Raw genomic sequence first — 27,359 nt, forward strand, 5'->3', positions numbered from 1 at the left:
CAATCTACAGATGCTGTAAATCAGAAACAAAAACAGAAGTTGCTGTAAAAAAACCAGCAGATCTGGCAGCATCTGTGGAGAGAAAACAGAGTTAACATTTTGGGTCAGATTACCCTTCCTCAGGATTCCTTATTTCTAAGTAAGTGTCACAGGATCGGAAACGTGAATTCTAACTTCTGTCCATAGATGCTGCCAGACTTGCTGAGCGTTTCCAGTAATTTCTGAGCTTCTGTCTTGGTTTCTGAAAACACTGAGCTATGCAAATACCTTTCAGTAGGCTTTGGGGGGATATTTAATTATTACTTGTAACAGAGGACCTCTTCACTTAGATTAAGTTGATAATGGGAGGACAACCAGTTGGCAATCAAACCTCTGTCCTGTAGCTTTTGCAGGGACAATCCTTCTGATTTAAAGACAGTTCAATATTGGTTTCTCTTTGTTAGTGACACATCAATCGAGTTTTCTTGGAAGAAGAATTGACCTGCAATTAACTTCCAGACCTAGCCTCAGAAACAAATATCAAATTGTTTCTTCTTTTTTCACATAAGCTGCTGCTCACAGTCCAAAGGTCACTCTCAGCTCACAGTTCACAGCTCCAAGCCAAAAATGATAATGAACTGAAGTACTAGGAGGAGTAAGACAATTCAGCTCCTCGAGCCCCGCTGTTTGATACGATTGTGGTTGATCTTATCTCTGCTGCAACTTCAGTTTCCTACCTGCTCTCCATAATTCTTGAATCCATTATGAACTCAAAAATCGTTCTATCTCCTCTTCAAATTTGCTCAATGTCACAGCCCCCCAATGCCCTCTCAGGGAGTGAATTCCAGAGATTCATGACCCTTCCAGCATAGAAATTTTTCATCAACTCTTTAAACCTTCTTCCCCTTATGCTAAACCTATGACCTCTTGTTCTATTGCCCGCATGAGGAACCATCCTTTCCATGTCAACTTTATCAATCTGCTTGAACATTTCATATCCCTCAATTAGATCCCTTCTCATCTTTCTGAACACCTGAGAATGTAGGCCGAAACTACTCTGTCTGTCTTAAGACAGGTTCTCGTCTCTGGAATCATCCTGGTGAACCTCCACTGGACTGCCTCCAATACAATGACATCTCTCCTTAAGTAAGGAGACCAGAACTGTACACAGGGCTCCAGGTGTGGTCTCACTAATGCCTTGCATAGTTGCAGCAACCTTCTTTTGTATTTTTATACTCGCTTTCTTTCGCAACAAATGCCAAAATTCCATTTGCCTTCCTTAATACCTGCTGTACCTGCTTACTGGGTTTCTGTGATTCATAAAACTAAAAAAAATGAAGGTTTCAATGCTGTTAAAATGAAATCCATCCAAGTAAAATTAAAATAATGATAAGAGAACATTAATAGAAAGTGAAAACATTTTTCTCTCTCTGGAGAGCAATATTGAACAGCCTTCACATAATAATGTTATTTGTGAGCTTGGATTCTATACTGGAGGAATGCTGCGCAAGTTTTAAGTTTGAATTGTACACCTATACCGTGTGCAGTGAGAAGGACAAGAGGTGGGTTTTAATCTAATAATTTTCTGTGTTCTTCTGTTAAAAATACACATAGGCATCCGCTTGTGAGCACTTTCAGTAATTGAATACCACAGTAAAAAGAATGAAAATTTATCTCACCCTGGGATCTGAATTGTCCAGTATCATCATCAACTGGGATCATAACACTTGTCATTTCAAAGGCCAAACCTGATATTACCACTCGATTCCTCAACTAAAATGGAATTTGATTCATTCAATGTCAAACATCAATGACCTTGATAGTGTGTAGTAAATTACAAAGTGAAACAAAATAGCCCTTCACCATTTTTCTTGTAAAGCAAATCCATCGTATTGTTGTAGTGGTATAAAACACCAGTAAGTCACACATTGCAAAGTCCTCCTGAATGTGAGCCAAACATTTACATAGCTCTGTGGTTAACCTCAAGAGGCAACCCAATCTTGTATTTGTTTCCTGTTTATGACTTTTTAGGCCACTTTTCTGACAAGAAAGACTTCACCAGTCTCCTTAAACAGCTGAGATCAGACTAAATACAAAGCTCTATTTTGTCCATAACCTACCCTTGATCAATGCTAAAGAAGATAACGCTAGCATTTAAATAAAATTGTATTTATAGAATCATAGAGTGACACAACACGAAACAGACCTTTCAGTCCAACTAGTCCTTGCTGACCATAATCCCAAACTAAAGTAGTCCTGCCTGCCTCCTGCACTCGGCCATATCCCTCCAAACATTTCTTATTCATGTACTTATCTGGATGTCTTTTAAATAGTGAAACTGTACCCACATTCACCAATTCCTCTGGAAGTTCATTCCACATATGAACAATCCAACAACATGGCCCACTATCACTCGTATCCTTACAGACAGATAAGGAAGGACACCACTTTGATTGGGACAACACATCCATCCTAGGACAAGCCAAACAGAAACATGCACGGGAATTCCTAGAAGCACGGCATTCCAACCGGAATTCCATCAACAAACACATTGATTTGGAGCCAATCTACCATCCCCTGAGAAAAAGAACAGGAAATGACATCACCAACCCAAGGAAACCTAACCAGATAAATAGAAAGCGGGACATAACACCAGCGCTTCGTCGGAGGCTCACTGATGATGTTACCTAGAATGGTGACGAAACGTCTGAAAACGAATCTTCCAGCTCAGCGAGCAAACTCACATCCAGAACCTCAACCTGAGCTACAAAGCTTCTCAAAACTCATTAGAACAATCCTCTGTGTAAAAAGATTGCCCCTCATTTCCTTTTTAAATCTTTCTCCTCTCATCTTAAAAATATGCCCCCTAGTTTTGAAATCCTCCACAGTAGGGAAAAGACATTTGGCGTTCACCTTATCTAGATCCCTCATTATTTTATAAACATTCATCGGGTGACCCCTCAACCTCCTATGTTCCAGTGAAAAAAGCCCCAGTCTATTCTCACCTTAAATCTCAAACCATCCATTTCTGGCAACATCCTGGCCAATCTTTTCTGAACCCTCTCCAGCTTAATAATATCCTTCCTTGAACACTGACCAGAATTGGACACAACAGTGTAGAAGAGGCCTCACTAATATCCTGTACAACTTCAACATGGCATTCCAACTCTTCTCCTCAAAGGTCTGAGTAATGAAACACCTTCCTAACTCCCGAAAGAACTACAGATGCTGTAAATTATGAACAAAAACAAAGTTGCTGTAAAAGCTCAGGAAGTCGGGCAGCATCTTTGAAGGAAAAAACAAAGTTAACGTTTCAGGTCCGGTGACCTTTCCTTAAAACTGGCATTTCCCCTCTTCGCTGTCGACTGTACTACCGATTTTGGTATCATCTGCAAGCTTACTAACCAGGCCTTCTATATTCTCATCTAAATCATTTATATAAATGACAACCAAAAGCAGACCCAGCAATGATCCCTGTGGAACACTGCTGGCAACAGGTCTCCATGATGGAAAACTTCCTTGCATCACCACTCTCCATCTCCTGCCTTTTATCCAATTTTGTTTAGTTTCTACTCAATTAATATTCCAGTAATAAACATGCCTGATGAGTGGCGGAATGGTAACCGCACCCAAAGTGTTAACGCTGCTTTTTTTTCCCCATCACAGATGTTGCCAGACTTGGTGAGCTATTCCAGCAACTTTGTTTTAGTTCCTGATGAGCTGCGACTTTGTACTTGACTGACTTCCAACATCAAAAGTTCTAAAGGTTGGAAGAGATTGGTTAACCTTGACTTCCTAGCTTGAAAATGTGTCTTTTATGCAAAGAAACTGTACTCTGGGACAGTGGTTTTGCAGATTTACCTGCAGGCCCAGCTGTGAATCAGAGTTGAAGAAGTTGCATGCACTGATGAATAGGCAGCTGTTTAGCCTCTGGATGGAATCCTGTGGAAGCGACGAGGGTCTAGGCCATTGACTCGAGAACTGATGAGGGAATGGCTTGCCCCAACCATCTTCCCTTCAGGGGAACACCAGCCTCAGGTCGCTGCCCTCAAGGGGTATGTCATCCTGACCTTGCTCCTCTCATGCGTCGGCAGCTACATCTTTCTCCCCTCTGGCACTTAATAGACCGGCGGCCGATCTGGTGCGATTTCATTCGCCATGAGCTGTTGGCTAACCAGAACCCAGCAGGTGTACTGAGCAGCAGTGTCACTTGGGAGGTGATGATCTCTGTTACCATGGCAACCAACCTACGATTATTGCTAGATCTCGGGCCAGGATTGAGTGAACCACCATTAGCACGCCGCTTCCCCTTCTTGATGTTGCACATTGAATGCCTTTGAAGGCCTGTTACATTTCTTAATGGTGACACCCCTGCCCACTGTTGAGTCAATACCAGTTGTTGTGGGATGATGTATGTGTGCGTCAGTTGCTCAGTTAGGGACTTTAACTCGCAACGAAGTTGGGAAGTTATGTAGAAGTCTTCTCACCATGGATTTAATCTGGCTCTAAGCAGAATTGTAGGTGGTACCATCCTTCTACCTGATTAAATGTCCTCTATTTCCAAACTTGCCACAACAGAAAGTACAAAATACCGCTGTTTTTGTTCTCAATTCATGGTTTAATTTTGCAATCAGTGTCGGAAGCAGCAGATTAGTTCAGTCCTTGTGAAATTGAAGGCAATGCAACAATTTAATTGGTCACTTTTTAACATGGTAGGTTCTCAAACTGAGGAAATGGTGAATGTTGTTGATCTTTAATGCAATATAATGGAGGAGAGAAAAATCTGGACTACAAAACCCACAGGAAGAAAATTATAATCTGTCAGTGCTGCCTCCATGAGAACAATACCAAGTAAATACCCGTCCCCATATCGAACAAGAGAAGTTTCCTGCATATCAGAACATACCCATTGAGTGGGGAACTGACGAATAATGCAGGAGCACCATCGGATTGAAATACTTTTATTCTAAGGATTTCAGAACATGCTGGGATTTTTATTGCAAGCAATACTTGTGATGGAATATTCTTTTAATGTCAAAGTGCTGCAACAGTTTGGAAGAACCAATATTAAATGGATATTATTGCAGATAATATATGTGAATGAAATAAAATTGTTTGCTTAAAGTATTTTGTAATTGGAATTGAATGTCACATTTTTGTATCTTAGTTGTCTTCTGTTTCTTATTTTTATAGAGCAGGTATTGTCCTGGTCACTTGTAATGCTGCCAATTCAAGATTAACTGCATGGATGGTCTCTATCAGTTGCTGAATCCCCGATGTCAGTTTGTAATCCTGAATCCAATATTGTCACTTCATCTTTCAGTTCTGTTTATAATCAAAGTTTGAGATCAACAGCTTTCATTTTACTATCTGGAAGTCAATTAGTGCAGATTTTGTTTGTAAACCAGCGTTCTGTATGTAAAACTGCTTTGTTTAATTAGATTAGTTAGTTGAGATTCATTTTAGTGAAATGAATCCTAACTAAGCTTCATCTCTTCCTCATTCTGAACACATGCTATGTCACGCAATGGCCATTCAATTTTGCATTGGTGCCGGTTCAAACCATGTGTATTCCAACTACGCATTGATACAGATGAAATAGTACCATTTCCTTGTTCGTACCATTCTCACCATACAGTGTTTCAGCATTTCATTACGTTTCTGTGTACAGTTCTGAACCAGTCCCCTTGCCCCTGAGCTTGCCAAATGTCTCAATGTTGTCATGACATTGTCAAAGAATTCATTCCTTGGTAGATTCAGAGATAAATTAATGTAAACTAGTATGTGTTAATGCCTCTGCTGTAATCGGGCGAAACACTCAGGCCATTGTCTTAATTTTTCTCTCTTGTATTTTTTTGAAATGTTGACCATGCCATTTGCTCCACTTACTGGGATTGGACTTGTTACAGAAGTGCTGAACGTCAACTTGCCAAATACAATTGGCTAAAAAGTCTGAGGCCCATCAGTCTCTTGAAACACTTTTGCTGTGCAATCAACATTCCAACATTAATTGACAATGAAAAATTGCATACGTGCTTCAGAAGATTCGATTTGAAACAGAGATTTGTGAATATGAATGGAGCTATATATGTCTCCATCTCGGGCACCAACCTCAAGTCCACCTGGACTATCTCCAACACCTCCCTCACCTTCCTGGACCCCTCTATCTCCATCTCAGGCAACCACCTAGAAACCGATATGTATTTCAAGCCCACCGACTCCCACAGCGACCTAGGATACACCTCCTCCCACCCACCTCCTGCTAAAATTCTATCCCCTATTCCCAATTCCTTTGCCTTCGCCGCATCTGCTCCCAGGATGAGGCATTCCATTCCCGTACACCTCAGATGTCCTCGTTTTTCAAGGAGCGCAACTCCTCCCCACCCCCCCAACCCCCCGCAGTGGTGAAGAACGCCCTTGACCGTGTCTCCCTCATTTCCTGCAACTCATCCCTCACACCCTGCCCCTGCAATAACCACCAAAAGAGAACCCCCTCATCCTCACATACCACCCTACCAACCTCTGGAGACAACGCATCATCCTCCAACACTTCCACCATCTGCAATCTGACCTCACCACCAAAGACATTTTTCCTCCGACCCTTGTCTACTTTCTGGAGAGACCACTCTCTCCGTGACTCCCTTGTCCGCTCCACACTCCCTTCCAACCCCACCACACCCGGCATTTTCCCTGCAACCACAGGAAGTGCAACACGTACCCCCATACCTCCTCCCTCACCCCCATCCAGGCCCCAAGAAGACTTTCCACATCAAGCAGATGTTCAACTGCACATCTACCAATGTGGTATACTGCATCCGCTGGACCCGTTGTGGCCTCCTCAACATCGTGGAAACCAAGGAGAGACTTAGGTGTTCTGCAAAGCAGTCCCTATGCTCGGTTCACAATAAACAACTGCGCCTCCCAGTCGCGAACAATTTCAACTTCCCCTCCTATTCCTTAGACGACATGTCCATCCTGGGCTTCCTGCAGTGCCACAACAATGCCACCTGAAGGTTGCAGGAACAGCAACTCATATTCTGCTAGGGAACCCTGCAGCCCAAAGGTATCAATGTGGATTTCACAAGCTTCAAAATCTCCCCTCCCCCTACTGCATCCCAGAACCAGCCCAACTCGTCCCCGCCTCCCTCACCTGTTCTTCCTCTCACTTATCCCTTCCTCCCACCTCAAGCCACACCCCCATTTCCTACCTACCAACCTCACCTCTTGACCTGTCCATCCTCCCCGGACTGACCTATCCCCTCCCTACCTCCCCAACCTACACTCACCTCTACTAGCTCAATCCCACCTCTTTAACTTGTCTGTCTCCTCTCCAACTATCTTCTCCTCTATCCATCTTCGATCCGCCTCCCCCTCTCTCCCTATTTATTTCAGAGGCCTCTCCCCCTCACCCTCCCCCTTTTCTGATGAAGAGTCTAGGCCCAACATGGAAGCTTTTGTGCTCCTAAGATGCTGCTTGGCCTGCTGTGTTCATTCAGCTGCTCACTTTGTTATCCCTATATCTCTTAACAACCTCATTAAGTGAGTTCTTGAGTTAACTGTGCAGGGTAGACTTAGAGTTTATCATTCTAACTTGCCAGCCCTGAAAGATGAAAGTTGGTTTATGTTGGATAGCTACGAAAGATATCCTGAACGGATTTTTCATGTCTTTTGTTGAGAACTTTACCCATTTAGTCACTCTAATCCTTTTCCTTTTTTAAAGTTTCCTTGGTAGTCATAAATTTTTAATGAATAAAATCTTTAGTCTTATACTAGATATTCCCAATTTCAGGAGAAAGTCCAGAGAGACCTTTTAAAGGAAAGGGTTTTAGAAAGAAAACCGAAGTTCCATTGATCAAAGTCATGAATAGTTGATAAATTATTTGCACTTCATATTTCCAGAACCTACCCTGGAAGAGAGAGCCCAGAGAATTGCCAAAGCTGTCCGCAAACAGTCAATAGAAGTGAAGGAAAATTGGGAGCAATTGAAAACCCGTGCGAGCAACTGGCAGAAACAGGTGGAAAAGGCGTTGGAGAAACTTCAAGAACTGCAGAAAGCTCTGGATGATCTTGAGGCTCATGTGATAACAGCTGAGGGGGTCCACACTGATCAGCAACCTGTGGGTGACCTGCTTATTGACTCATTGCAGGGTCACATTGATAAAACCACAGTAAGTGCAATTACATTACACTTCACTTATGAACAGATGTAACCACAATGTTGTATCGAGACGATCAGTAATATGAGTACTTCAGTGATATTGATTGAATGGTTGTTAACTTAATTTGCAAATTAAAACTTAGTTGAGCATGCCTTCTGATGATATCACATCGTTAATATTAGTATAGTTGACGATTCTATTAGTCAGTGACATCAGCTGAGTTATCTACTTGTTGCCATGTTATCGTGATTAAAGGAAAAGTCTGACCACGCCATTTGGCGACTCCTTAGAGAGAGACAACTGGTTATGATTTAACCAGAAGATTACCATGCCTCAGGCAAGTAGAGGGTTTGAGGCGAAGATCATTTGTGGTAAGCTCACTGGTGTGGCAATTGAGCCCTCTCTTGCAGGGGATCACTCTGCATCACAAACCAACCGTTCAGTCAACTGAATTTGAATAGAGTTTAGGATTGGAGAGCAATCCATGCATTTGTATTTTTTTTAATGAATGTTTCTCACTGGCAAACCTTTTAAAAGCCAGCTCAGCCATACAGGCTAGATCAGTTCCTGATCTCAGCTGAATTTTTTGATCTCGGGTGAGTCAGCGTTAGGAGTTCAGTGATTGGAATGAATTCACATGAAGTTAGCGAGAGGGATACTACACGTGAATAGATCAATGTTTTGAAAAGAGGATGAGATATGAGCAAAAGTTTAACTGATGTGGAAGACCAGCCAAAATCATCATCAACGGTGGAGCAGGCTTGAGCGGCCACGCAACATTGAGCTGCCGCTATTTGACTTGTTCTGTGAAGAGGAAGGAAAATGGTCAAAGTGTCAAAAATGCTGAAGACCTCATCATTCTACAACCTCAAAATTTGATTGTGTTCAGTATATTATCACTACTGGTACCCCTAAATCCTGGTCTATCATCTCAGCAACTCTACTCTGCCCAAAAGCTGGTTACTTGTGACATTTTTGAAGGATCTTCCCAAGTCTGAAAATCATTTTTGTGTTTGTAGAATCAGAGTTGGCGTGTGGAAGGAGGTCTTCTGGCATATCATAGCTCTTTGAAATAACTCCCCAATTTGTCCCCCTCTGCTGTGCAATGACTTCAACCACTTATATAATCTCTTTAATGGATGGAAACTTTTGAAGGCATCCGGAATGAGTATTAACGATCCCAGAATACAACTGAGCCTTATTAAGTTCTTAGTTCTGATGATCAAGAGCTTGATCAAAGAGGATTGTTTTAAAAAGTGCCTTAAAACAGGAAAGGTAAAGAGGCTAAGAGGTGGAAGAAGTCTCTTGTTGGGTTTGAAGCCTACAAAATTAAATGTTTGGCAACCAAACATATCCTGAAGTATGGTCGGACTGGTTATGGATATTTTTAGCATGGGAGGAGGCCATTCAACCACTTTATCTGTACCAGCTCTCTCCCAGAGCAACAAAATTAATCCTTTTCTTGAACTCGTTCCACATATTTCACAGAATTGAAATATATAGGTACATAGTTAAGAGATTTTAACATCAAGTGAGCAGTTCTCGCACTACACCTTGTCACTAAAAATTGAAAACGTGACTTACAAAGAGTGAGTCTTTATTTTGTTCTGTTGTGATGATGAAGAAGATGCAAGTCCAAGTGCTGGAACTGGCCTCTTGAACTTAGAAATTTTTAAATGTGTATAAAATGAATTCCGTGTGCATCGACGAAAAGCAGTTTTATGGAAGGAAAAGGTACCAAAGAAGATTTGGTGTATTGTACTTTATCCTATTATACTCCAACCTGTGAAAACAGAACTCTACTTTCCTGTGCCTCCCAAATCCCGAGTCTGTCCCTGCCCCCATTGACCATGAGGACACGGCCGGAGACCCCAACCGATGATGTCACATTCGCCTCCGCCGGCCACACCACTTCCGGGACCGCTGCTGCAGTCACCGCCTCCACTTCCAGTTACAACACCACACACACCACCCTCGCCGCAGCTGCTGCCGCCCACCCCGATACTCCAACCGCCGACGGAACCCCGCCCACGGCCGACGCCGACGGAACCCCGCCCACGGCCGACGACCTCATCGCTCCGCCCACAACCTTCACAGCCAACAACCCCAGTGAAGACAGTCACATTGAACCCTGCCGCATGTTCACCATCCCCCCAGACCTCCCACTAACTGAGGACGAACGGTTAGTCCTTAGTAAGAGGTCTCCTTTGTCCCTCTACAACCACACATCAACGAATACCAGTCACGATTGGACATAGAACAGTTTATCCGCCGCCTTCGCCTCCACGCGTACTTCTTCAACCGGGAACCTAACCCTCCCTCCACTAACCCCTTCACCCGCTCCCAACACAAGTCCTCCTCCTGGACACCACCCCCAGGCCTCCTACCTTCCCTCGACCTCTTCATCTCTAACTGCCGTCGAGACATTAAACCGCCTCAATCTCTCCACCCCTCTCACCCACTCCAACCTCTCCCCCGCAGAACGGCCGGCCCTCCGCTCCAACCCCAACCTCACCATCAAACCCGCAGACAAGGGTGGCGCAGTGGTAGTATGGCGCACTGACCTCTACATCGCCGAGGCCAAACGCCAACTCTCCGACATCACCTCCTACCGCCCCCTCGATCATGACCCCACACCCGAGCACCAAACCATCATCTCCACACCATTCATGACCTCATCACCTCAGGGGACCTCCAACCCACAGCCTCCCACCTCATTGTTCTCAACCCCGCACGGCCCGTTTCTATCTCCCTCCCAAAATCTACAAACCTGCCTGCCCTGGTCGACCCATTGTCTCAGCCTGCTCCTGCCCCACTGAACTCATCTCCACCTATCTGGACTCCATTTTCTCCCCTTTGGTCCAGGAACTCCCTACCTATGTCCGTGACACCACCCACGCCCTCCACCTCCTCCAGGACGTCCAATTCCCTGGCCCCCAACACCACAGTTAATCAATGCGGTAGGGTTTCAAAACGAACGGACTTACCTAGGGCCGAATGTTGTGGATGTGAAAATAAGTAGACTTTGTGACATCAGGCCTATGTGGTCAGAATTTAAACTCTGGGTCAAAATAACAAAGGGTGCAACGAAAACCGGTAGCTAGCAAGCAGACCTCCTTTCAAGGACCAAAGATAATGGCTTCGTTCTGTTCAAGATTTAATAGATGGAAACTATCCGGTTATGTGGAGACAGTGGAAGAAATGAATGAGGGGGTGGATAGATCTGGGCATTGCCACCATGTATGTGGAAAGTGCAGTGCTTTCACATGATATTGCTCTGGGGCAGTGTTCAGATGAGAAAAGGAGTGGGATTTTACTGATTTGGCCAGACCTAAGTGATTCACACCCACGGCCATGCTGTCAAAGATTTGTGGAAGCCAGCAAAACTGAACTTGACTGTTTGCAGTAAATGTACAGCATTTCAGATGTCACTTGATCCTGCAGATTGACTCCCTAGAATCTGCTTGTCAAATGATTTATATGGCTAAAAGGTTCAAGTATGATTTTGTGCTGTGGAACTCATCTCGAACCGAAACTCGCCAGTTTTTATATCAAGATCTGGAGAAAGTATTAGTTTTTTGAAGATGTTCTGATACAGAGATAGACTAATAGTTTCCTGAGAAATCGTGGGGCATTGGCCAGGAAGTTAAACAAACAGTGGGGAATAAAACAAACTTGACCTGAATCCTATGTTAAGTATATAATGGATTTGTTCCACAGTGAGGATATCAAAAGATGATATCATCTGATGAAGGGTCTAGGCCCGAAACGTCAGCTTTTGTTCTCCTGAGATGCTGCTGGGCCTGCTGTGTTCATCCAGCCTCAGATTTTATGATCTTGGATTCTCCAGCATCTGCAGTTCCCATTATCACTGATACAATGTGTATATCCCATGCATTATGTTCCTATTATTGAGTGTGTGTTTTTTGCGTGTGTGGACCTATTGATCAACTGGAATTTTTGATTATTCAGCTCATTCCTGGTACCGCAGGTGCTGTTTCACAAAAGGTTTGCTGTATTAGTATATTTCTGTATTTAGTCACTGCCACATGAGTGTTAAGTCATAACTTGGTCTGTGCAGAATGTGCACAGTGCATTCCTGCAAGATAAATGATGCGCTACATATGTATGATGCTATTGTTTCTCAAAGGCACTAACCTTAGCGGCTGTTTTTGTGACCAATAATGTTTTCATCATTCGCACTGGGAAAAAGATTTGGAAGTGCTGTATGACTCTACTGCTCACTTGCAGAAGTGATAACACTGAATGTGAGGTAATGTTTTTGCCCATTTGTTGTTCTGTTGGTCAGCAATGTATCTCACAAACTAATGGGCATATTTCATTGAAAGCTGGTACGTACGGGTATGGTCCAAGGAAGAACTGATTAGTTTTTGACAGATCCAGATTTATTTCTCTATTTTTTAAAGCAACAGTTAAAATTGGTCGGATAGGCAAATGATCATCTTTCTGGAATATTATTGATTGATTTAGAATGTTGTGGATTGTGTCAGCCCTGATAGTAGAATTTGTCATAACTATCAAAACATGAGCAGATTTTTGAGAGCAGATTATCAAATTGGCCTGAAGCTTTCTCAGTGAGATGGAAGCTTTTAAGAAAAGGATTTATTTTATCGGCCTTGCATTTACAAAGAATCAGTCAAGTGGAGAAATGCCTCAAAGAAAAGCTGTGTAATTATAGTCTCATGGATGTTTTTTGCACAGGAGGAGGCCATGCGGTCCGTAGTTCCTGCACTGCTCAACAAAGATCTGTCTGCATCGAACTCACTTTGGCTCATAGCCCTGGAGCCTACGGCAACACAAGTGAATATCTAAATACTTAAATATTCAGACACTTTCTGAATCAGCCACACTTTCAGTCAGTGAGCTCAGGACTCCCACCACACTGGGAAAATAGGTTCTCCTCAACTCCCCTCTTAGCTTTCTACCTGTGAACTTCAATCTATGCCCCCTGTGTATTGACATGTCTACGAATGGAAAAAGCAGCTTCCAGTTATCCTTTCTATGCCCTTCAAAATCTTAAACATCTTTACCAGTTCCCCTTGTCTGCTTCAATCTTGGCATCGGTCAGATGGGCAGGTCAGTGGCAGATTGATATAGCCTGAAGAAGGATTAAGATAAGAGAGTACTTAATGTGGCAAAGCCTGTCGTGCCCGATGGAGGTCAGCAACGGCAGTCAGCAGTGAAGTCCACCGGCAAGGATGGGCGGGCCTTAGCCCAGCGCAGGGGAATACGAACCGTCATGGGGGAAGCCTCGGTCAGAGTGTCTGAAAACTCGTGGCTTAAGAAAGGACTGTCATGTTTGACTTTTTAAACTTTTGTTTTTATTTTTCTACTGTTATACTAAGAAGACTGTAGTGCTGAACTTTTTAACGTATTCAATTATTTTTATAACATAGAGCATGGAACGGTACAGCTCAGTACAGGCCCTTCGGCCCACGATGTTGTCCCGAACTATTACCCTCATCCCAAGGTCTGTCTCACCTCCACCACTACCTTATACTGTCATCCATGTACTTGTCTAATGGCCGATTAAATGCCCCTAATGAGGCCGACTCCACTACCCTCTCCGGCTTTGCGTTCCACTCCCCTGCGACTGAGTAAAGAAGGATGGATAAATTTTCTACATTTGCAACTGAAATTTCGTACCGAGGTACTTTGTACCTGAGATGGCACCGTCTGAGGTGGCATTGCACTCCTGTACCCTGTATTGAATATGTGTGATAATAAAACCTAAGTCTAAATCTAATGCATAGCAGGACACTGGGAAGCTGAGAGGAGAAAAGGGATCCTAGGGTGCTAGTTCATAAATTCCTGAAGGGGTCAGGTCAGGCTAGTAAGGGTTGTTACAAAGACATATGGGACATCTCCCTTTATCAGATGGTAAGAGTGGGGAGGTCACTTTGTGCTGTTTAAAAGTTTGGTTAGGCCACAGCTGGAGTTGTGTGTGGCATTTTGGTCACCACCCATCAGGAAGGATGTGATTGCACTGGAGGGAATGAAAAGGATGTTGCATATGTTGGAGCATTTTAGCTGTGAAGAAAGGCTGGAAAAATTCAGATTATTTTCTGTGAAGCAGAGAAGTTTTCGGGGTTGAGTGGAGGTCCTGATAGAGGCATATAAGATTATGAGAGGTAAAGATAGGTTGAGTAGAAAGCATTGTTCCCCTTAGTTAAATCATCAATAACGGTAGGGCATAATGTTAAAGAGAAACACGGGAAATTTAGCGGAGGTTTGAGGAAAATCGTTTTCATCCAGAGTGTGGCAAAGGTCTGGAATGCATTGCCTGGGAGGGAAGTTGAAACAGGAAACCTCACACCCTTTGAAAAGTACTTGGATGAGCACTTGTAATGGCATAATATTTTTGAGAATGGTCTAGTGTGTAAAAATGGGACTAGTATATGTCGCAGTGTGTTTTTAGAGGTACAGCCTTAGTGGGCCGTAGGACCTCTTCTGTACTCTATGATTCCATGAGAACCCCCAGCCCAGGCAGCATCTTGGTTTTTTCAGTAATGTCCAGGATCACACCCTTCATAGTGTGATCCCTTGCCTTGTTAGCCCTCCCGAGTTCGTTAGCTCACACTTTTCCTGGTTGAGTTCCAATTGCTGTGTCCAGCTGACCAGTGTGCTGATCTCCTCCTGAAGTTTATTCTTTCTGTCTGTCAACCAATTTTGGGTCCAGTGTACCACTTTGCCTTTGATCCCATGGCTGTTATTTACATGACCATTCCGTCGATATCCTCCTCACTAAATTAGTCATTCGCTAGCAACACGGTCATACACACTGTGTTTAAGCCAAAATGATGAATCTCGTTGACAAATTTCAAGGGTCCTTGTGGCAAGCCCTGCACAACCCCACTCAAAGCAAACATCCTGTCAAATAGATATCCCTCGACCATCAATCACCCTGTGCTCTCTGCCTCAGCCAGTTTTGGCTCCAGCGTGCCTCTTTGCCTTTGATCCCGTTGACTGTTGCTTTCTTGATCAGTCTGCCAAGGGGGGCTTTACTAAGTCCACATCAAATGCATAAGCTCATCAACACTCCAACATCTCCTCAAAAAAGGATCAAATTTCTGAAACGTGACCTCACCTTAACAAATCCATACTGACTATCCCTGATTAGTTCATGCAAGTACATTCTACCCCTAAGAATGCCTCTTTATAGCTTCTCCAGTGCTGAGATTATTCTGACTGGCCTTTAATTTCCTGGTCTGTTCCTCTCTCCATTTGTTCATCGTAGGACAATGTTCATCGTCCTTCATGACTTCACGTGTGATTGACAAGGGTTTGAAAATTGCTGACAGGGGCCCAAATATCTCCTCCCTCACTTCCCTTGCTCGCTGGTATACATTTCAGTTCGGCCTGTAGATGTATCCACTTTTAAATTTGCTGAACCAGCTGCATCTTCCGATGTCTAAACTTCTGATGTTCCTAGGTCCTCTGCCCTGATATCAATACTTGGAGTGTCCTTTTCCATTGTAAAGATTGACACAAAATATTCATTGAGGACAGTGCCCATGTTTTCCAGGTCCACACAAAGATTATCTCTGTGAAAAGAACGAGGAGATATTAGAGAGGTTTGAGATTTACAATCAAGAAAGAAATGACTTCCTTGGAGAATCATACAACATACATTGTCCATTGGTGCCAAGAAACAGAAGTTTTTGTTTCCACAGTTGTTTGCAAATAGCCAATCAAGATCATAAAATAATGTTTTAAGATAATTTACAAAGCAAGGCAATTGAGGAAGATATATTGGATGTATTGAACTCTTAACTACCTCCCTTAAGTTTCGGAATATCAAGTTTTTTCTTATGGATAACTTTTGCAGACCTCTTCAAACAAGGAGCTGAACCCACAGAATTATGTGACCAACAAAGCCTGAGCCTTTTGCTTCACAATGCAGTCCAGATCCCTCGGCAGCTGGGTGAGGTACCTTCATTTGGAGGCAGCAACATTGAACCAAGTGTCCGCAGTTGCTTCCAACATGTAAGTGTGCTCTGCGCCACTTCAGAAGGTCAAGCGGGTCTACTTGCCAGTATGAATTTTGTGCTCATTTTCGGTTTGAATTAGTTCCAGAGGCCAACATGTACCACCACTAATCCAAGGCTATCATGTTGACAAGTAGTCAATGTTTTTAATCATTAATTTAATAAAAACAATGTCAGAAACCCCAATGATAGTGTATTGGATATGTCTGAGGATAGCGGATGTAAACTTGACATAATTAATCATGCAGCTGATCTTTTATTTTCTTCTAGGGCCAGAACAAACCAGAGATTGATGTTAAACACTTTGTAGAGTGGATGAGATTGGAGCCTCAGTCCATGGTGTGGCTGCCTGTTCGACACCGTGTGGCAGCTGCTGAAACTGCAAAACATCAGGCTAAGTGTAACATCTGCAAAGAGTACCCACTCGTAGGTTTCAGGTGAGATGTGCAAACCAGCAGAAAGTTAGAGGGAGTTAGTTTTTAAAGAAAGCTTTTACTTTAGATGTTCTATTAGAAACTCCATCAGTCAACAACACAACTGAGATCATCACAAAACCCGAACAAATTCATGGACCAGAGAAGTAATTAGGACAAATTAAGTATCAACTTTTTTACCTTAATTTTTTGTGAGAGGTGAGTGCTGCATGCTTTTGGTATTTTGTTCGCAGTTGCATTGATCACAGACACTGTGGCTCAGAACGGATTGTGACTCGACTTCCGGTTGGTTCTGTAATTTGCAATTATTGGGAATTTACAGAAAGGCCTTTTTATTAGTCCTGTAATCAGTGTGTGTGCATCCTGTGAAAGTGATTGCTGTGTTGTTGCTAAATGATTGATAAAACTTCTTGTCCACAACTAGTAAATTAAATTGCAGATTTGGACAGGATTTCTAAGGGGTAAATTGAACCTTTTTGGTGAACTATTCTCCTACATTTCTACGATTGGCCATCTTGGAGAAGGTGCGTGTTACTGCCATTGATCTGATCAAACAACTCTCTGTCTGAGAAGAACTGGAGTGAGAGCCCAACTGTGGATGAAACTATGACTGCCGTAACTAAATCAAGAGCAACAGCGACCCGGAGTCAATTGAATTCCATCTGAAGCTTGAGGAATGGTGGCCTAACTCTGAAGGCCAAGATCTGTTAGCTTTTCATGGACTATGAGGAACAGGGCAGGATTTCACAGAATCTTTAAGATGCCATATCTTGTACAAAACTGAAGGAGAAATGTCAGATTGCTCAAAGAACCATGAGATCACCAGCCTTTGCATTGCTGGGAAGATTCTGGCAAGGTTACTTCTGAATAGGTTTATACCACCATGGCAAATGAAAACCTTCCGTGCGAAGGGAACTTTGTGAAAATGTTGGAGAGAGACAGAGCAGGACCAATTTACAATAACGATTCCAGGGTTGAGATATCTCATTATGAAAATTGATTAGAGGAATTGGGACAGCTTTCCTCGAAGATGCTGAGACTTAGAAGAGATTATTTTGAATCTTGCAAAATCATTTGAGGTCTGGTCAGAGTAGACGAGGGGAAGACTTTGCTACTTGTGACAGAATTGAGAATAAGATGCAGAGGTTTGAAGTGATTGACTAAAGAAGTAACTGCAGTGTAAGAAATAGCTTTATCACAGTCTATAGAATGCATTACCTAGAGGAGGCAGTTTCAGTAAAAGATGCAAGAAAGCACTAGTTGATTAATTAAAGAGAAATAATGTGCAGGTTAAGGAAAAGGCACTAATTTGTGATATGTATTTGGAGATCTAGTTCAAACATGATGGACCAAATGGCTTCCTTTTACTGTGATTTGGACTTAAAATTACTTTAAAGTAAAGTGTAATTGGCTCTGGGACACGGCGGAAAAGGGTGAGGTAAACAGGACGTGAGTGATCGCAGACTTGACAGTTCGAGGGACAGATAGGAGATTTTGTAGCCACAATCAGGAATCCAAACACAAAACTTGCATGAAAGAACAAAGAAGAGGAATAGATTCAGTTGCCCCGAGCGAAGACTGTGACCACACCTTCACCCGCTGTTGGAGAATCTGCCTGATATGAATGAACCAACCACCAATAGGTCCGCAACCAAAAAGCACAACTTTCCTCGCGTGTTCATCCAGTGAGAAGCACCAAGAGGAAGGCAGCCTTTTTCCTACATTTTGTCAGCTTGACCATTTGGGAAGAGAGCCCCCCTTCTCTGACATTCTGTTCTATAAAGATCAAATGTATTGGTTCCTGATGTTGCGTGAGGCCAGTGAACTTCCACAATTCTACCACACTGTTGCTTCCAAATCTATTTCTTTCCTTACCATCTTCTCATGTTTCATCTTCTCAATCAACCGTCTGTCTGTGTTTCTTCCGAATGTTGTTCAGAAAAGTAATTCCTTTCATCCCTTTAACTTCCAAATTATGTTTGTTCCTCACGGAAACTGGTATTCTGCTTCACTTTATCTATTGCCTTGAAAATTCTGGACTAATCTGTAATTGACAGTGAGTTTCCTGTTAGCAGTGCTATTTACAAGAGGATTAACTGAACTTAACCACTTCAGTGCATAATTTAATATTGCTTTGCATATCTCCAAAAATTTTAAGAGCCTGCTGTTTGTACTTTTATGTTGGTTTTCATGGCTATTTAGTTTCTGCTCACACATTTGAGTGCTTGCTGAGTCTCAGAGTTTGGCTTCATGACAGGAATCCTGAAGGCAATATCCTCTGTTTTGCACCATCTCATCGTATTGATGACCTACATTCTGTATGCAGTTCTATCCATTCATCTGTTGATAATTTCACACTACATTGATCAAGTCCTTCCATTTCATGAGAACATTTTCCATTCTTGCAAGGGATTTGGCTATCACTGGTGAAGTTATCATTTGTTGTCCTTCACTAATTGCCGTTGAACTGAGTGGATGGCTGGGAGGGTGGTTCAGAGCTACCTACATTGCTGTGGCTCTGCAGCCACATGTAGTGGTGTAAGGATGATCGAATACTCCCCGAAAGGACATGAGTGAATCGGATGGGTTTTTACCAACATTTGTTGATAGTTTCATGATAGTGTTGCTGGAAATAACTTTTAGTTCTGAGTATTTTTTAATGAAATGTAAATTTGACCAGCTACAGTGTTGGAACATGAACCTACATTCTCCAGAGCATTTAGCTCAATGATATTGCCACTATACCACTGTGACTCAGCCATTATTGCAGTTTATTTCTTCGCTATTTCTTCTCTTTCCCTGGAGTACTTCCCTTCTGCTGTCTGAGCTGAAAATGTGTGTCCTCCTCCTTCAGTGTTGCCTTTACAGCTTCACATGTTACAATCGCTGCTCGTCAGATTTACCTTTTCCAGGAAGATTCTGGCAAGGTTACTTCTAAATAGGTTTATGCCACCGTGGCAGATGAAAACCTTCCATACTATGGGAACGTTGCAGCGCAGAAGCAATTTAAATAATTCCAGGGATGGGATATCCCATTATGAAAATTGACTGGGGGAGTTGGGACAGTTTTCCTCGACTGACCTAGCATTTGCTTCTCCCCACACAATTTTGCCGTTTCTTCAAAATAAAAAAAATACATAATTTAACTACTTAACTTGCATTCCTTGGATGGTTAAAAATATCCAAACAAAAATGAACATTTCTCTTACTTCTTGTTCTTCCTTAATAGGTGCCGCAGCCGAAAACACTTAAATTATGACATCTGCCGAAGCTGTTTCTTTTCGGGACGCACATCCAAGGGGCACAAGTTACATTACCCAATGGTGGAGTACTGCACTTCAGTGAGTAATACATTGTTCCACTTGATAGAATTATTCTGATCTGTGGAAACTTAGGGATTTAACCATTTAAATACAATCTGCCCTCAAAGTTGAAGTAGTTTGCTAAAATGATAAAAGGCCAACAGCTTAAATCAGGCTTCAATACCAGAAATACAATGTTGTGCAGAAGCTCTTTGAGGTCAAGTTGAGGCTCACGCCCACTCTTTTCTCCAGCTTTGTCACCACCATTCTTAATCTCATCAAGAACAAGCTTCTCAGTGGCCTGGACAGGATGGATGGAAAACCTTTTCACCTCAACCAGTTAAAATCACCGAAGAAAATGACACTGACCTCGCTTATGGAGCTTCAGTATGTGGTTCACAACGTCATTTCCGCTCGCAGAAGTCTTCAAATCTCCCTTAAGGCCTTTGCAGAAGTATACTGAAGAATTAGCCTCAACCTTAAATTTGCCACCCAGGTTGATGGGGTTGTTAGGAAGGCATACCGTGTGTTAGGCTTCATTGGTAGAGGGATTGAGTTTCGGAGCCATGAGGGCATGTTGCAGCTGTACAAAACTCTGGTGCAGCCGCACTCGGAGTATTACGTACAGTTCTGGTCGCCGCATCATAGGAAGGATGTGGAAGCGTTGGAAAGGGTGCAGAGGAGATTTACCAGGATGTTGCCTGGTATGGAGGGAAGGCGTTATGAGGAAAGGCTGAGGGACTTGAGGCTGTTTTCGTTCGAGAGAAGAAGATTAAGAGGCGACTTAATAGAACCATACAAGATGATCAGAGCATGAGATAGGGTGGACAGTGAGAGTCGTTTGGCTCGGATGGCCATGTTTGACACGGTGGGGCATAGCTTTAAATTGAGGGGTGATAGATATAGGACAGAAGCCAGAGGTAGGTTCTTTACTCAGAGAGTAGTAACGGCATGGAATGCCCTGCCTGCAACAGTAGTAGACATGCCAACTTGAAGGGCATTTAAATGGTCGTTGGATAAACATATGGATGATAATGGAATAGTGTAGTTTTGATGGGCTTCAGGTTGGTTTCACAACATCAAGGCCGAAAGGGCCTGTACTGCGCTGTTATGTTCTGTGTTCGAACCTCAAGATGACTCAAATCCTTTACCAATCTGTCAAGTTGTGGCCCATCTTTTCATCAAAATTAATAGAGAAATCCTCCCAAATGTAGAACATTTCCCTTAGATGGGACGCTCTCTCTCTTTTAAGGCTGACATCGATACAGAGATTCTAACATTACGTCCAATCTGCGAGTGGCACCTTTGGACTCCAGAGGATGAGAATGCACAATTGTGACATCTGTGCTGATCGCAAGATCCTTGAGTTCAAGGCTTGCATCGTTCAGCCTCTTCTATATGACTGTGAAACCTGGATAACATAGAGCTGCCACTTCAAGACCCTTTCAGCACAGTTTTGTCATGGATTCTCCACATCAGCTAGGAGGAAAAACCTCCTAGCATCAGCATTGACGCCATGATGATTTGAAACAAACCCCATTGGGCTGGCCATGTACTTGGGATGCCTAAGTTATGACTACCAAAGTAAATTTTTGCCAACTCAAGGAAGGCATCTGATCAAGAAGTAAAAGGAAGCATTTCAAAGACCTTGAAATGTTCCTTCAAGAAATACTACATCGAGGTCAAAGTATGGGATATCCCCATTCAGAAGAAACCAACTTGGTGAATCTCCTGTATGAAGGCACATAATTCTTCAACATCACCAGACAAGAAGTTGAAGTGTGGGAAAGGAACTGGAGAAAGGAATGCTGGTGTTCTCAAGGCCAAGACCACTTCCATCACACTGAAAGACCTCCTAAACATGTGGTCAGATATGTGGCTCTAGTTGAGGCTAATCAACCCGCACAGAGCTCATGACCTGTGATATGGAATTTCCAAGCTGGGCAATCATACTCATCAGCCAGTGATGGCTCTTAATATTGTGCAGAATGTGATTTGATCACAAATGAGTACTGTGTGTAGCTTTGAGCATTGCCACAGAAAGACCAGGTTTTATAGAATAATCAGAATGGTGCTGCATGAGAAACTGGAATTAGGAGGAGATAGGTGATACTTAATTGTTATTTGTTTCTGGGCCATTGGCATCGCTAACTGGGCCAGCATTTACTTCCCATCCTTAGTTACCCTTGTAATTGGTGAATCAATGTAGCCCATGTGCTGTAGGTAGACTCAGTCAGTCAGGGGAGAATTTCCAGGACTTTGACCCAGTGGTAGTGAAAGAACAGCAATATATTTCCAAGTTGAGATGGTGAGTGGCTTAGACAGGGTGTTGTAGGTGGTGCTGTTCCCATATATCTGTTACGCTTGCCCTTGTGGATGAAATTTGTCATAGGTTTGGAAAGTCCTGTCTCAGGATCTTTTGCAGATTTCTCAGTGCATCTCATAGATGGTGCACACTGCTGCTATTGAGCACTGCAGGGAGGAGGCTGCTTTTTCCTGGATGGTGTCGAACTTCTTGAGTGCTTTCGCAGCTGCACCCATCTAGGCAAGTGGGGATTATTCCACCATTCTTCTGACTTGTTCCATGTAGCTGGTGGACAGGCTTGGGGAATCAGGAGGTGAGTCACTTGATGCAGTAATCGGAGCTTTGGGCCTGCTCTAGTAGCCACTGCATTTAAATAGGAAGTCCAGTTGAATTTCTGTTCAGTGGTAAAACCCGGGATTTTGATAGCGGACAATTCAGTGATGGTGACACCTTTGAATGTCAAGGGACAATTTATGGATTTTCTCTTCCTGGAGATGGTCATTACCTGGTATTTGTGCAGTATAAATGCGACTTGCCAATTACCAGCCCAAGCCGAGACATCGTTCTGGCCTTGTTGCATTTGGACATGGACAGATTCAGTATCTGAGGAGTGGTGAATGATGCTGAATATTCTGCTATCCCTGGTGAACATCCCCACTTCTGAGCTTATGATGGAGAGATGATGGGATAAATCAGCTGAAGATGGTTAGGCTTCGGACTGTACCCTCAGGACCTCCTGCAGGTGACCTCTAACAACCAAAATGCCAATCATGAGAGGCGATGACCTAATGGTATTATGACTAGACTATTAATCCAAACACTCAGGTAATGTTCTGAGGACCTGGTTCAAATTCCACCATGGCACATAATGGAATTTAAATTCAATGAAAATCTGGAATTAAGCATCTAATGATGATCGTAAATCCATTGCCAATTGTCGGAAAACCCCATCTGATTCACTTATGTTCTTTAGGGAAGGAAACTGCGTGGCCTGCTGTGGCCTACATGGAACTCCAAATATCAGTTGGGCAATTTGGGATGGGCAATAAAAGCTGGTCTAACCAGCAATTACCTCTTTCCGATTCAAGAATGAAAAAATATCGTCCTCTGTACAGATATTATTCCAACCAGTGGTGAGTTTCTGCTGGATTCCCACCAGCTCCAGTTATGCGAGCGCTCTTTGATGCCACACTCGGTCAAATGTAGCCATCCTTAGCTCACCTCGGGAATTCAACTCTTTTGACCATGTTTGAACAAAAGCTGTAATGAAGTCAGGAGCTGATGAGGTGGCAGAATTGAGGATCTTCTACAGGGATCCGAGGGATGTGGCATATCGAGATTTCCAGAAAGAATTTGACCAGTTGCTGCATAAAAAAGTGAACCAGAAGGTTAGATCCAAGGGGATTAAGGGTAGAATATTGGTTTGAATAAAGGGCTGGCTAACTGACAGAAAGCTGAGTGTCAGGATAAATGAGTCTTTGCCTGGATGGTGAATTGTTACTGGTGGGTTGCTGCGGGGTTCATGTCTCTGACCTGAACTATTTGTAACATATACAAATGATATGTAAGCAGAGACAAAATGTAACATAACAGAATGCGTGGATGATTCTGAAAGAGATGGGAAAACAGCCTGTGATGTGAAATAAAACAGAGACAGCTGAATATTGACAGGCGAGGAGAATGGACCAGAATCTGGCAGGTGGTTAATGTGCATAAGCACAAGGCTTGCCTATTTTGTCCATGAAAAAAAGGGCGAATTTTTATTTAAATGGAGGGAAGGTTCAAAGTGTGTCAGTGCAGAGTTGTCTGGCTGTCTTTGTAGCTGAAAGTGGGTACGCAGGAAGAGCATAGCATAAGAAAGGCAGATGGAACTCTGGCATTTATCACCAAAGGACTGGATCATTAAAGTAACACAGTGTTTTTCCGAACACATTGGGTGTTGGTGAGACCAAAGTATTGTGTCCAGTTTTGATCCCCTTACTGAGGATGGATACATCTGCACTGGAGGCAGTTCAGAGGAGGTTGGACTGATTGATTCCCGGGATGAAAGGGCTGTCATATGAGAAGTTGCTGAGTAGCTTGTGCCTGTACTTGCTGGTGTTCGAGAGAGTGAGGGGGTGGTTCTGATTGAGGTATATAAAATAGTAAAGGGGATTGAAAAGATGGGCATTGAGCACATGTTCGCCATTGTGGGACAGTCTCAAACAAGAAGCTGTAGCTATCGAGTGAGAGATGGAATGTTCAAAATGGAGATGAGGAGAGAGTTGTGAATCTGTGGAATTCATTGCCCCTGAATGCAATGGAGGCAGCACCAATCGACCGATTCAAGAAAGAAATAGATATGTTTCTGATGAAAAATAGGGAGAAAGGGCCATGGGGAGCAGGCAGGAGAGTGGAGTTGAGATCAGGAAAGGATCAGCAACCACGGCTAACAAGATAAGTCAGGGACAGGATGAAAGCAAAAGAAAAAGCATAAAATGTGTTGTGGTTAGTGGGAAGCCAGTGGATTGGGAAGCCTTTCGAAAACTCGCGGCGGACATGTAAAAAGGCAATAAGGGGGAAGATGATGAAATTTGAGGGCAATATTAATGAGGGTAATATGGAAAAAAATTGCATGAGTTTTTTTCAGCTAGAAAAGGTATGAGAAAGGCAAGAGTACAAATAAAGAGAACAAAGAAAATTACAGCACAGGAACAGGCCCTTCGGCCCTCCGAGCCTGCTCCGATCGAGATCCTCTGTCTAACCTGTCACCTATTTTCGAAGGGTCTGTGTCCATTTGCTCCCTGCCTATCCATGTACCTGTCCATAAGACCATAAGACATAGGAGTGGAAGTAAGGCCATTCGGCCCATCAAGTCCACTCCGCCATTTCAGTCATGGCTGATGGGCATTTCAACACCACTTGCCTGCACTCTCCCCATAGCCCTTGATTCCTTTTGAGATCAAGAAGTTGTCGATGTCTGCCTTGAAGGCATCCAACGTCCTGGCCTCCATGCACTCTGCGGCAATGAATTCCACAAGACCACCACTCTCTGGCTGAAGAAATGTCGTCTCATTTCAGTTTTAAATTTACCCCCTCTAATTTTAAGGCTGTGCCCACGTGTCCAAGTCTCCCCGCCTAGCGGAAACAACTTCCTAGCGTCCACTCCTTCTAAACCATACATTATCTTGCAAGTTTCTATTAGATCTCCCCTCAACCTTCCAAACTCTAACGAGGACTATCCCAGGATCCTTAGCCGTTCATCATACGTTAAACCTACCATTCCAGGGATCATCCGTGTGAATCTCCGCCGGACATGCTCCAGGGCTAGTATGTCCTTCCTGAGGTTCAAAATTGGACACAGTATTCTAAATGGGGCCTAACTAGAGCCTTCTAAAGCCTCAGAAGCACATCGCTGCTTTTATATTCCAACTCTCTTGAGATAAACAACAACATTACGTTCGCTTTCTTAATTACGGACTCGACCTTCAAGTTAACTTGTAGACAATCCTGGACCAACACTTCCAGATCCCTTGGCACTTCTGACTTGCGAATTTTCTCACCATTTAGAAAATAGTCCATGCCTGTATTCTTTTTTCCAAAGTGCAAAACCTCACATTTACTCACATTGAATTTCATCAGCCATTTCCTGGGTCACTCTCCTAAACTGTCTACATCTTTCTGCAGCTTCCCCACCTCCTCAGTACGACCTGACTGTCCACCTATCTTCGTATCATCGGCAAACTTCGCCAGAATGCCCGCAGCCCCTTCATCCAGATCATTAATATATAAGGTGAACAGATGTGGCCCCAACACTGAACCCTGCGGGACACCGCTCGTCACCGGTTGCCATTCTGAAAAAGAGCCTTTTATCCCAACTCTCTGCCTTCTGTCAGACAGCCAGTCCTCAATCCAAGCCAGTAGCTCACCTTGAACACCATGGGCCCTCACCTTGCTCAGCAGCGTCCTGTGAGGCACTGTATCAAAGGCCTTTTGGAAGTCTAGATAGATAACATCTACTGGGATTCCCTGGTTTAACATACTTGTTACCTCTTCAAAGAATTCTAATAGGCACGACGTCCCCTGACTAAATCCATGCTGACTTGTTTTAATCTGACCCTGCACTTCCAGGAATTTAGAAATCTCATCCTTGACAATGGATTCTAGAATTTTACCAACTACTGAGGTTAGGCTAATCGGCCTGTAATTTTCCATCTTTTGCCTTGATCCTTTCTTAAACAAGTGAGTTACAACAGCAATTTTCCAATCATCTGGGACTTTCCCTGACTCCAGTGACTTTTGAAAGATCACGAACAATGCCTCCGCGATTTCCTCAGCCACCTCCCACAGAACTCTAGGATGTAGCCCATCGGGGCCAGGAGATTTATCAATTTTTAGACCCTTTAGGTTTTCTAGCACTTTCTCTTTTGAAATGCCTACCGTACTCAACTCTGCCCCCTGACTCTCCCTAATTGTTGGCATACTACTCATGTCTTCCACTGTGAAGACTGACGCAAAGTACTTATTGAGTTCTTCAGCTATTCCCTGATCTCCCATTACTAGCCTTCCAGCATCAATTTGGAGCGGCCCAATATCTACTTTGGCCTCTCATTTGTTTCTTGTGTATTGAATGAAGCTTTGACTATCATTTCTAATATTACTAGCTAGCCTACCTTCAAAATGATCTTCTCCTTCCTTGTTGCTCTCTTTGTTATCCTCTGTCTGTTTTAGTAGCCTTCCCAATCTTCTGATTTCCCAGTGCTCTTGGCCACTTTATAGGCTGTCTCTTTTTCTTTGATATATTTCCTGACTTCCTTTGTCAGCCATGGCTGTCTAATCCCACCCCAGATAATCTTTGTTTTCTTTGGCATGAACCTCTGTACTCTGTCCTCAGTAACACGTATAAACTCCTGCCATTGTTGGTCTACTGTCTTCCCCGCTAGGCTCTGCTTCCAGTCGATCTTCGTCAATTCCCCTCTCATGCCCCTGTAATTACCTTTATTTAACTGGAATACCATTCCATCCGATTTTGCCTTCTCTCTTTCAAACTGCAGACCGAACTCTCCCATATTATGATCACTGCCTCCTAAGTGTTCCCTCACTTTCAGATCTTTTATAAAGTCTGGCTCAGTGCATAGCACCAAGTCCAGAATAGCCTGTTCCCTTCTGGGCTCCATCACAAGCTGTTCCAA

The 27,359-nt window shown here is 43.2% G+C and overlaps 1 protein-coding gene across 3 annotated transcripts in view; it reads left to right on the forward strand.

Moving 5' to 3' along the window:
- Positions 1–27,359, forward strand: part of LOC132208000 (utrophin-like) — a 173,467-nt gene that overhangs the window by 130,617 nt on the left and 15,491 nt on the right. For all 3 annotated transcript variants that reach the window (XM_059643768.1, XM_059643767.1, XM_059643769.1), the window contains 3 exons: positions 15,988–16,145; positions 16,418–16,584; positions 19,811–19,922. In XM_059643768.1, coding sequence (XP_059499751.1) covers positions 15,988–16,145; positions 16,418–16,584; positions 19,811–19,922 — 437 coding nt within the window. The remainder of the gene's footprint in view (positions 1–15,987; positions 16,146–16,417; positions 16,585–19,810; positions 19,923–27,359) is intronic.

This window comes from Stegostoma tigrinum, unplaced genomic scaffold (genome assembly GCF_030684315.1).
Source record: "Stegostoma tigrinum isolate sSteTig4 unplaced genomic scaffold, sSteTig4.hap1 scaffold_243, whole genome shotgun sequence".
NCBI classification, from domain to species: Eukaryota; Metazoa; Chordata; class Chondrichthyes; order Orectolobiformes; family Stegostomatidae; genus Stegostoma; species Stegostoma tigrinum.